This window comes from Euprymna scolopes, chromosome 32, assembly GCF_053919585.1.
Source record: "Euprymna scolopes isolate OS-2025 chromosome 32, ASM5391958v1, whole genome shotgun sequence".
NCBI classification, from domain to species: domain Eukaryota; kingdom Metazoa; phylum Mollusca; class Cephalopoda; order Sepiida; family Sepiolidae; genus Euprymna; species Euprymna scolopes.
This window is the reverse complement of record NC_136513.1, coordinates 51,816,840-51,829,257: the sequence shown is the minus strand read 5'-3', so window position 1 is coordinate 51,829,257 and position 12,418 is coordinate 51,816,840. Positions and strand designations below refer to the sequence as shown.

Sequence of the window (12,418 nt, the reverse complement as noted above, 5' to 3'; positions counted from 1 at the left end):
CACTCATTAATTCTTATCCTCGAGTGGCTTTCAGGTCTTGATAAGTGGTGACTTCTTGTAAAAAAAAAACGTGATTTTTGGAATATGACATTTCCGTTCTGTGACGGACACGTCACATCAATACATCATAATGCTTTTCCTGTACTTTTTTGTTTTTTTATTAGGTTGAATTCTAAAATTCGAAATTTCGTATGTACCTTTGTTTTGATAAAGTGCAGCAAGCTATAGTATCCATTCGCTGCACAGTTAGAGGTTAATATAGGTTAGTATTCGTATTAAACAATCACTTTGGCAGAAAGCATTCATTCTTTGTCAATGTCTTCTTCCTGATTTTAACGTGCTTAAAATCTAGTTCTAGAAGTCAGCTAGAGTTATCTTCCTTGATAATTTATTCCATTATTCTCTTATTTGAACCGAATGAATTTCCGAACGGTGTAGAGTGTGAATCCGTTTCCTTTTGTCATGTGCGTTATCAAAATGGTCGAACAACAGGAGACAATCGCTCAACTTTCTTGGTCTTATTATTGAATTTATTTATTTTCTTCTATTTATATTCGTTAAATTATTTGTCGTCAAGGAACAAAGCCCTTCAAAATGACGTCTGTCAAAGTTGCCGTTCGGGTGCGACCAATTAACCACAGGTAAAAACGAAAAACACATTTATTTTTATTTATTTATGTTTGTATTTCAGGCCAATTTCTATTATTTTTGTTTTTAAGACAAAACTTTTTATTGTCTTGGTGGAGGGGGGGGGCTGCAATGATATTATAGTTACCGTTCGATTATTTATCTTATTTGCTTTGATATTATTCGTTTATACTTTTTTGATAAATTAATTTTTTTAGTATTAAATTGTATTTATTGTCCTCAAATAAAACTACTTTTTAAAATTTGGAGAATTTTAGTTTAAGTCAATATTTTAATCGCTGGCGGCCATTGTTTTTTTTTTTTTTTTTTTTGCAATAAAAATATTTAATTCTTTAGACTTTTTTTTAAATTTTTACACTCCCACATACAGAAGTTTTAACGGAATTTGAAAACAAAAATAAACTAATTTTGTCAATAATTTCAGAATAAAAAAAACAAAACGGATTTTTTTTATTTTTTTTTTTTTTTAATAAAATGGCTGCGAAGAGTTAAAACTTTATAAAAACCGTCAATTTTATATGCGTTAAAAAATAATTTATTTAAAATCAAATTCTAACTTGCTTAGACAAACAATGTTTATAAGCGAAATTGGTATGAAAATCTGTCCTCCGGGGTACATTTGAACTAATTATATTTTTATTTTGCGTTTTGTGTGAAATAAAAATAAAGTGAAAAAAAAAATACAAATGACAAATGTTATTAAAAGCAAGATAAGTTACTAGTCTACTTACATGCATAAGTTTTTGTTTGTGAGTTGGAAATTGTTAACTTAAGACTGCATTAATTGTGTTTCGAAGTAAATAAACACTTTAAAATAAGTTAAATCACACAACTTTTATTCAGGTAGATAGAATAGTAACTTTTCTTGCCTTTGGTAACATTTGTTTGTATATATTTAATTTTTTAAATTATTTTCTCATTTTTTTTTTTTTTTTTTTGCGAAATACCTAATAACACGTTTTACGTTTCTTGCTTTTGTTGTTTTTGTCAAAACGTTGCATAGATCGTCCCCCATGGCTGTCGATATTGACTATAAAATTTTGGGTACTCATGCAGAGAGTGATCCCCGTGCTGAAATAATGTTATTTAAATATCCATTCTTAACATGGGGAGGGTGTTTTGTACCTATTCTATACTTCAACCTTACAATTGAATAAAAAAAAAAAACATATCATAAAACTTTAAACGTGGAAATACGATTTAAAAAATAGCGCGGATCAGTGGATCACTCTCTGCATTAGCACCAAATTGGGTAACTAGTTGCAGCAACCGAAAAGCGACCACAAAACACTGATTTTATTTTTGATATGCATTTGCATCGTTGTATTGTCTTTTTTTTTTTTTTTTTAATTTGATTTTAGTAATTATTTTCATTTCACCCGAACATTTTGTTTTTGTAAATTGTCGCATTTGGTAAAGTTTTACATGAGGCCACCCCACCCGCCACCTCCACAATTTTCTTTAAAATGATTGTGGTGGGTTTTCGACTATGCTGAATAAGAATCTCGTTTAAATTTTGCAGAAAGACCTGTATTATGCACTGTAATTCATTGGCCGCCATGTTTGTACGCGCATGCGATAAACAAATCTCTCTTCTGCGACTGACACTGCCTCCCTCTTATTTCTTGGGGGGGGGATATATATTTTTTATAGTATCTGTGGGTGGGTATGCTGACAACGAATATTACAGTTAAACTTGGGGGCAAATATTTTGGTGCAAGTCACTGCACTGCAGTTACTGATCCGCGCTATTTTTTAAATCGTATTTCCAAGTTTAATGAAAGTTTTGATGTGTTTTTATTCAATTGTAAGGTTGAAGTATAGAATAGGTACAATGAGAGTGATCCGCCGGACGTAAATAATAACGTTATTATTTAAAAAGCCAGTCTTAACATGAGGAGGGTGTTTTGTACCTATTCTATACTTTAACCTTACAATTGAATAAAAAAACATGAAACTTTAATTAAACTTGAAAATAGTATTTAAAAAATAACGCGGATCACTCTCTGCACTAGCACTTTTTTTTTTTAAGAAAATTGTGGAAGTCTATCCGTTTATCGCGCGTGCATACAAACATGGCGGCCAATGAATTACAGTGCATAATACAGGTCTTTATATCTCGAAAACTACTTGTCTCTGCAAAATTTAAATCAGATTTTCTTGTTCTGCATAGTCGAAAACATATATAGGCGTCATTTTAAAGAAAATTGTGGAGGTGGGCTTAAAAAAAAGAAAAAAACAAAATACGGTATTGTTTACGGAAAATGGGAAAATTACATTTTCCTACATGTGAACTGAACACCTTGAAAATTGCGAATATACTTATCTTTTTTTTTTTTTTTTTTTTTTTGCTACTTTAATGGCGACGTTTTGTTTTAGCCGATAGCGATAGGCTTTTTGGTTTCTTTTGCTAAAAAAAACAATAGCGGTTGAATTTTTGACACCCCTAACACGAAACTGCGAATAAAATATAAAAATCTCGTAATTTCTCTGTTAAAAGTGGGTTGTTTATTTTCTTTATGGATTATACTTCCAAAATAAACTATTACAGTTGTTTTAAAAGTAATAGAAATATTTTTTTTTTTTAAAACAGTAATGAATTTTCCGAACTCAATATTTTTCAATTTTTAAACTTTAAAAATCTATCAAAATTTTTCTATTGATTCTATTTTTACGATATTTTCAGGGTCAATGTGAAATTTTATGTTCTTTCCAATAAACCGAATATAATATTTTAGACAAACGTTTTTTTTTTAATTCACGCCCCCCCCCCAAGTGTCACCCATTTTGAAATGTCTATTAAAAAGTAAATAATTAATTTAGTTTGAATAGTTTTATATATCACAAATTGAAGAGAAAAGGTCAGTAAATAATATATTCAAATTTAAAACAAAAAAAAAACGCTTTTTTAGAAATTTACCTGTAAAGTCCGAAGTTTAAAACCTTTTTTTTTTTTTTTAAAAAACACATTGTTTTTTTTTTTTTGTTTTTTGTTTTTTAATAAAACCTTGGTCCTTGCTCCTTTAATTGAAAAAAAAAATTAGGGCTTGAATTACATTTTTCGAGGAGTTATAAGCTTGGAAAGATGGGGTGGAATTATTCACTATTTTCACGAAATTTCTGACACTGCTAGTGCGCCCGTGCGCGCGTGCGGTTGTTCTACTCCATGAATTTTCGTAATTTTGGGATATATTACTATTTTCGACATGACAAGTATTTTTTTTTAGCTTAAAACCACTTATTTTAAAAAAAATCGATCTGTCAACTCTGTCTTAACAAGCACCTATTTTTTTTTTTTTTTTTTTTTTTAATTATTAAATTGTTAGGTGAAAGTACAGATTAGTTACGGTGTTCAAAAAGTCACTGAAGGGTTTTGAAATTTAAATAGATTCTTTCTTTTTTCTTCTTGATATCTTTCCTGTAGTTTTAACACAATCTAACTAAGACCTTGGAAATTAAAAAAAAAAAAATGCAAAATTCAATTATTTATGAAAAATAATGCCTTAAATGTTGCCCATTTTCAGCTTCGCATATTTGTGTTCTCTTTCCAAAACAAATGCAGAACTCCCTTATTTCGTTCCTGATGTTTTCCTTCAATTCTTGCAGGGTTTGGGGTTTGTTAACATGAACTTTTTTTTTTTTTTTTAACGTCGGAGAATGTGGTGGAAGTTCTTTGAGTCAAAACAATTAACCCCTGATTTTTGTAAAACAATATCACAACTTGTGTGCGTTATTCAATGTTATACTTATTAATTTTCAAAATATTATTTGCAAAATATCCGAAATAGAAAAAAGAAAAATCAATTATGGTAACATAACAAAGATTTTTAACCTTTCAATGACTTTTTGGACACCCTGTATATGTATGTGTGTGTGTGTGTGTGTATATATATATATGTGTGTGTGTGTGTGTGCGACCATGTAAATATATCCGTATGCTGATGCTTGTTAAGATACAGTCGACAGATCGATTTTAAAAAATGTCGTTTTAAGCAAAGTACTATTATATACTTAATTGTATTGAAATTGTCATGTCGAAAATAGTAATATATCCAAAAATTACGAAAAATCGAGTAGAAATTTATTTCTAGTTAGAAGTAATTTTTACGGAAAATTTGGGTAAAATCGCATTTTCCTTAGATGTTATAAATTAGGAGGTTATACGCAGGGGACATAACTCTGAAACAAATATTTTAGATTACTTGTGTCATGGCTGTAACATTTGTTGTCTATAGCAATAGACTTTTTACTAAAAACACAATAGCAGTTGTTCTACTCGATGAATTTTCGTCATTTTTGGATGTATTACTATTTTCGACATGACAAGTATGTAATATTGTTTTTGCTTAAAACGATATATTTTTTTTAAAAAAATCGATTTGTCGACTATAGTTTAACAAACACCAAATAGAATAAAATGTCATAGAGTCTCGATGATCGCTCAAAAATTACATAAAATATTGGTAGAATGTTACATGGTGACGTTTCTCTATCAGTAATTTAATTTTCGATTTTGAGCGATTATCAAGGCTCGAATAAGACCATATTGTTTTTCGTTTATAACTCGACAGGCTTTACACTACCTTATTTTTAAGTAAAAAAAAAATGGCTCTCTTTTGGAGAATCAAAAATAAAAAATAATAAATACGTAAATTGTTTGCAAAAAAAAAAAATTTGAGTAAATGTATCGTAATTTTATTGGAAAGGCTATATGCAGTCGTTAAAAAAATTTGCATTTCATTTTTAAGATCATGACATGCTGAACATATTGACGTTAAAATCAATTTCGTATTGCATGTAAAATAAGAAACAAAAAAAAACAAAAAACAAATTTGTTAATTAATAAATTCGCCGACACACTGGCATATTTCTTGTCCAGACGATTGCGAACCGTTTGTGAATTTAATATTCTCTAGACACTTCCTCCTTTGGAGGAAGTCGGTTCAATCCGTCTAAGATGCATACCGTAACAACAAACAAACATTTCATTGAACGAAGAATATGTTGTTTTTTTATTGTTTTTTTTTTGTGAGTTATGTTACTTAAAATAATTTACTAAGTTAAAGATTTTTTTTTTTTGTGAGTTATGTTACTTAAAATAATTTACTAAGTTAAAGATTTTTTTTTATGCATAACTTTCCAATTCTGAAAGGATGACAACAAAACATATGCTATTCCACAACACACACACACACAACACACACACACACAACACACACACACACACACACACACACACACACTTGCGCATTATCAATAGAAGTATAGTTTCAGTTTCAGACAAATATCAAATCGATGTTAGTAATGGATTTGTATGTTTATTTAGTTTCCACTTTTACGGAGTGGGGGGCTGGGGGGGGGGGATCGGCCTTCTCCAATCATAAAATATGCTTAAATATGTATATATATATTTTTTACATAGGCATCACCACTTATCAAGGCCCACAGGCCACTCGAGGATAAGGGTTAATGAGTGTACAGTAATCATTAGTAATGGAAATTGGGTAAATTTGTTAACTTAAGTGGAACGGGAACGGCTCATCAAGGACTTGTTTACGTTGGACTTGAAGACAACCATATTGTAGTCAGCAGGAAAACAGAAGACAGTTCCACAGGCATAACAGATTATATATCTCTATGTATGAAGCAGAATTTATCGTGCTCACACACACGACCCAGGAAGCACTCTACCTTAAAAATATCCTGAAGACTATTTTAGAGCCAGAATTAACTAAAAAGCCCCGTAGTAATTATGATAATCAAGCCAGTATAATCTTAGCACAGAACACAATACTCAACCAAAGATCTAAGCATATAGATATAAAATACCATTTCATAAAAAATGAGGTGAAAAAGGAATCCATTATTTAAAATTACATATCATCAGAACAAAATATCGCTGATGTATTTCACGAAACCCACAAGAATAAAGTTAAAGCGTTTTGCCTCAAAACTTGTTGGGGGATTTAACTTTTCACGGGCCTGTGTGTATGTATGTGTATATATAAATTTCTATATATTGAAAAATGTCCTGGGCAAGACGTTAAACTGCACCCATTTTGTTTGTATTAATACTTTAACCTACTAATGCGTAACTAATACTTTTACTGAATTAAAAAAAAAAAATTTTTTAAATCACGTTTTTGAAAACCTTTACTTTGTTAATTTTCTTTTAGACAAATCATTTTTGCATAAGCGCATAAATTACAATTGACTTTTACTTTTATGCACATTAGTTTTCTTTCTTATTCATCAAAAATGTCTTCTTTTTGCATTGTTTTAATTAACAAACAAAAAAAAATCACTTTTTTGAAAACATTTTCTTTGTAATTTTTTTTAGTCCAAGATTCTTTTTCATAAAAAAAAAAAAAATAAACATCTGTATTTTTAAATAAGAAAATCAATTTTTACAACTAGTAGTATCGTATGGGTAAGACCTCTATAACGCTATTTTTTAGCCAGTCTGAGAAATTGTCTTCAGATAGATGGGCTGTCGCATAGCCTCCTTTCAGTCAGGTGACTGTACAGTATAGGATCAGGTGGTCTGTGTCGGGCGGGGGGGGGGGGTCCTTGCACTTTGGGCAGATTGGGGAGTCTATTTGTCTCCACCTGTGTTTGTTTACTGCAGTCCTGCAGTGTCTTGTTCTGATCCGGTTTGCGGCTACCCACTGCTTCCTACTATTTGTTGCAAAACCTGGGAGGTGCAAAGTTGGGTCTTCAATGATGTCTCTCTCCTTTGGAAGTATTGTTTCTCCATTCCTCCTTCCATGTCTCAACTGGGTCAAAATTTTTGAAAGGATTTTCAGACTTGAGTCTGGATGTATCTAGAACATTTTTCAAAATTTGTTGGATTCGTAAGTCCTCTTATGACTAAACTATAATCGACGATCTTGAGACGCCATTTTGAAAAGTCTGAAGAAATAAGGAAGATAACTCCAAATAAGTCAAACCTGCAAGATTTTAGAAAGCTATTCTAAATGTGGGGAGTGGGGGGGGGCATTGGACAAGCTTAAAAATGAAACTACTTGTCAATTTACGTAATTTTTGGAATGATATTTTTTTTTTTTTTTTTTTTTTACGTCCCTGTCATATAATACACATGACACTGTTGCTATACAATTTAACCCGGATGTTGAGAGGGACAGGTTAATAAGTACAGGTTCTGTCACACAGAACATGAGTCACGTGATATCCAGCTGTAAGGTTCTGCTGAAGGACAAATACGATATAATGCGACACCATGGAGTGTGTAAATATCTCCACTTGACCATCTGTAAAAAAGTCCTGGCAACATGTTTACCAGAAAAAAACAGTTGGAAATAAGTCATTCACCATCCACTGTGACTATGCAATGCATACAGTTATGTATCTAAAAATGGAGCTGTTAAACTTAACATAGTGATATGGAACAAGGAGAAAAAAGCAACCTTAGTGGAAGTTTGTGTCCCCAATGATGCAAGGTGAAACAGAAATGAGAGGGGGAAAGATTGCAAAATACCAAGGTTTTCTGTACTACATGAAAAGAAACTGGAATCTTAGGAAGATCTCCATAATTCCAGTAATCATAGGAACTGGACTCTTGTAAAAGAATTTTAAGAATATATGATGTATATATAAAATATATTGCAAATATACCTGATGAACCATGTGCAAGAGATACAAACAATTGCACTTTTAGTTTAGAACGTTAAAAAGATCTCTCGGTTGGAATGTATAAGATAGTGAATGAATGTCTAGCATCTGATAATCCTCAGAACAAAATAAGAAAATAGGGAGAAAAAAAAACTTTTCAGGATGACGCATTATCAAAAACAATGGCAGTTTATCCATACAAAATAAGTTTTATTGACAATTTATGATGATACAATAATGTAAGGAACATTCAGAGTGAAAGTTTTTAGTGTGCAAGAAGGAATTAAATAGACAGGTTTATTTCGGCTGGTGCCATGTGTGTAAATGTATTAGGCATGAATCTGTGTGCATGTAAGCAAGCCTTTTTTTGAGAGTATGCATCTGAATTTGTGCCTTACTGCATTCAGTGAACGGCATGCGTTTGTGCTTTGCTGATCATACAGTAGTTTGTGAATGTTTCTTATCCTGTGTGTACTGTTGCCAAGGACTGTTCAACCCAAATGGGCAAGCTTGGATTGTGACATGCACATAGGTTTTGCTTGTGGCAGAAAAAATATCAGAAAAGAGGTTGAAAACTGTGTTGTTTTTTTTGTGTTTTTTTTTACTTCTGTACACCCCTGACGTAAGGGGCTGCTATTTGGAGCTATGTTTAGGAAAGATTAACAAGATATTTATTTGTTGCATTTAAACTTCTGCATATCAGTACAGCCAGGGAAGCAGGCAGCAGGAAGGGAATTTCAAAGTCTAGCTGTTTGAGGGAAGAAACTATTAGAATAGAAAACTTTCTGACATTTAGGAACATCAACAGTGAAGGGATGAGATCTTATTACTAAGCAGGTTTATCGGGGATATGTATGTTGAGGGGGGGCACAAGTGAAATAAGTTCATCAGAAAACATTCCATTAAAATATTTGTAAAACAGGCACAGTGATGCAACATTGCGGCGATGGGACAGGGGCTGGAGCTTAGTTGATAAAGTGGGACCGATTAGATTAACAACTCTTCTTTTTTTTTTTTTTTTTTTTTGCCATTATCTAAGAGGAAGAGACTAGTGGTAGATGCACCAGCCCAGATGTGGCAACAATACTCCATGCATGGGTGAATGGTGGCCTTGTAAAGGTAAAGGATACTCTCAGGTGTGAGTAGTCTTCTAGCTTGATAGAGGGAACCCACCTTCTTTGCAGCAGCCTTTACAATATCCTCTATGTATTTGTTCCATTTCATATTGCCCGCAAATGTTAGGTCGAGAAGTTTGAAGGTAAAATTCTCAGGTAGGGTGTTATTTGTCATGGATAGAGGGGGTTGGAGAGGCGTCATATAATTGTTAAAGGAGAGCAGCTTAGTTTTACTAGCATTAAATGTTACCATCCATTTGCGGCCCCATTCCACTATAGTATGGAAGTCATTTTCTAATAATTCTGCCATTGTCTTAGACTTATGTACATCCGTTCTTCCCTCGTGCATCTTATAGAGTGTTGTATCATCAACAAATATACCCATCTCAGACGCAATATTATCAGGGAGGTCGTATTTGAATATCAGGAATAATAATGGTCCAAGGATCGATTCCTGAGGCACTCCCGCATTAATGTCATGTTGCTTGGATGTACGTCCGTCAATGACAACCTGTGTGCTTTTATTGTCTAAGAAGGATCTAATTATATTTAGTATACGTCCAGTTAAATTTTATTAGCCGCCCTTTGTTGGGGTTTTTATAATTTGCATGAATTTATTTGATTGGCTAACGGAAACTGCTGTTTGATTTTGTTTAACTACTGCAGCTTCTTACACACATGTCTCAAGATGTGCCAATAGTCAAGTCGCTGATGGAGGTCGAGTTAATTAGCATATATTTGGATGTGCACGTATAATATATTGAAATAATTAAAAAGAAAAATAATTCATCACGGTTGTTGTTGTTGCAGTCTAAAAAAAATGCGAACCACAATCAGTGCACGTTTTCTTTCCCACTTCTCTGCTCTCTTGTCATCTCAAAAAAAAAAAAGGCCTGTCTTTTTAGCTCAAAAACTAAAATGTTGAAGATCTATGAAGACTTGAATGGTACCATTAAAACAAGCGACCTTTTGTGATCCAGAATTAATTTTTCTACATAGTCACCGTCATTCTCAAAGCACTTTGCAAGCTTCTTTCGATGCCTTGGGTGTAAAAGGGGCGGAGCACACTTTGTCACTCGCATTTCTGTCGCCACTTTAAAATTTATGCATCCATTTCCTAATTGTGTCGACATCAACTACATCGGCTTTGTAAATATCCAACAGTTGAACACTTGAATTTTTTTTTTTTTCTTTGCATAGAGGAATTCAATGATGCATCTCTGCTTCTGGCGCATGTCCATGACAGCAGTTGCTTCCTTAGAATCTCACACTGGCAATATCTGAAACAGATTTAACTTTCAGGTCATGATCAGTCACCAATGCAACTTGCAATCCCTTCTGACTCATTCGGGTGGAATAAAAAAAAATAGGAGGCATTACCTTTGTAATGTCCCTTATATAACCGAAGTGCAAGTATATATAATAATAGAAACCCTGTTATAGAAAGTCGTGAAAGGAGCAATTCCCAATTCTCGACAATTTTTCTGTTGCACAAGATTAATGCATTCATTTTTACAAGAAAAAAGGTCACAATGCATAGCATGTCAAACACCCTATAAATGTTAAATGCATTCTTATATGTGATGATCTTTCGATTTGCCCAATGCTTTTACAGCGCAAATAACACAAGAGAGATATCGAAAATGTCAGTGGATGACATTTTTTTTTTTTTGTTTTTTTTGTTTTTTTTGTAAGAAATAAAATTGTAACAAACAATAAATTTGAACTTTATCTGAGAGCGATTTGTGTTTCACTTAGCAACAAATCACACACACCTGCTAAAATCACACAAAAAAAATCATTTGGTACTTATGGACGAATACTTCACATGACCAGATCCTTCTTTGACAAAAGAAAAATCCAGGTTGTCAGTGGTCGTACGTCTAAACATGATATAAATGCAAGTGTGCTGAATGATTACAATGCTATGACGTCGCAAATTTAGCTATTTAAAACAAAAGAAGGTATCAACGATTTTTGCATGCGCAGTTTGCAAATTGCATCGAAAGACAGATTTTTATCTGACGCCTGCCTTCAAAGAAAAGGATATTTCTACACGAAATAATAAACGATTTTTTTCCAATTCTTTAATATTTTTTGTTTGAGAAAGCGCTCTTTCTAACAATGCCACATTTGTGCATGTGCAATACACATGACAAAAGTTTTTAGTGGACAAATAAATAAAGCAAATAATTGTTTTATTAAATGACGTTGACTGCTGCAATTCGATTGGTTCACCATTTTGGCACCTTTTTAAGCATTTTACGTAAACTGCCCAGAAAATTCCGATGATAACATGGTCCTTATTCAACAAAACATTAAACAACACAAGAGTTGATTTGTGTTTCAGAATTTTTTGAGATTAAAACTTTTGAAATGTTTGAATGTCGAGGCAGAAAATAAGTAACAAAAAAAAATGACCAAAAATGACAAAAACAATAGTTCCATATCTTATTTGTTGATAGTCTCTGCAGATAGAAGTAACAAATTAAATCCATCTGAATGCATTTCAGATGGAGGTGACAAAATGTAGACATTTTAGTCTATCGTGCATGTGTACGTGATATACTGATGTATGGAAGTGAAACCTGGCTAGTGAAGGTTGAAGACATGCGTTGCATGGAGACGAAAATAATACAATGGGTGTTTAATGTGAGTCTTACAAGCAGAATTAAACCTGATGACCTCAGGAATACTAAATCTGATCGCTGTAGAGAGATCTGTGCCGTACAGGAGACTTTGATGTTATGGTCATCTTGAAAGAAAGGTTTAGATGTAATAAGGTTAAAATAGCAGATCAAGTTCACGGGGAAAGACCCAGGAAAACATGAAAGAAGTAATAAAAATGGACTTGAGAGAAAGAAGGATAAACAAAAACCTGGCCAGAAGTATATGCATGTTAACATAAAAAATGGATGTTAAACAAATTTTTTTTTTTTTTTTACTTTCAAATATTTATTGAAAGGAAAAATACAATGGCATAAGATAAAACCAAATTGAAAAAAATCTCATAAAAAATTATT

General features: G+C 32.4%; 1 protein-coding gene across 3 annotated transcripts in view; it reads left to right on the top strand.

The window, feature by feature from the left end:
* The first annotated feature begins 233 nt into the window (after nt 1-233).
* Nucleotides 234-12,418, top strand: part of LOC145256352 (kinesin-like protein KIF16B) — a 173,920-nt gene continuing 161,735 nt past the window's right edge. For 2 of the 3 annotated variants that reach the window (XM_080115170.1, XM_080115169.1), the window contains exon 1: nt 234-641. In XM_080115170.1, coding sequence (XP_079971296.1) covers nt 595-641 — 47 coding nt within the window. In that variant the 5' untranslated portion in view covers nt 234-594. The remainder of the gene's footprint in view (nt 642-12,418) is intronic. The other variant, XM_080115171.1, reaches the window with a different exon arrangement.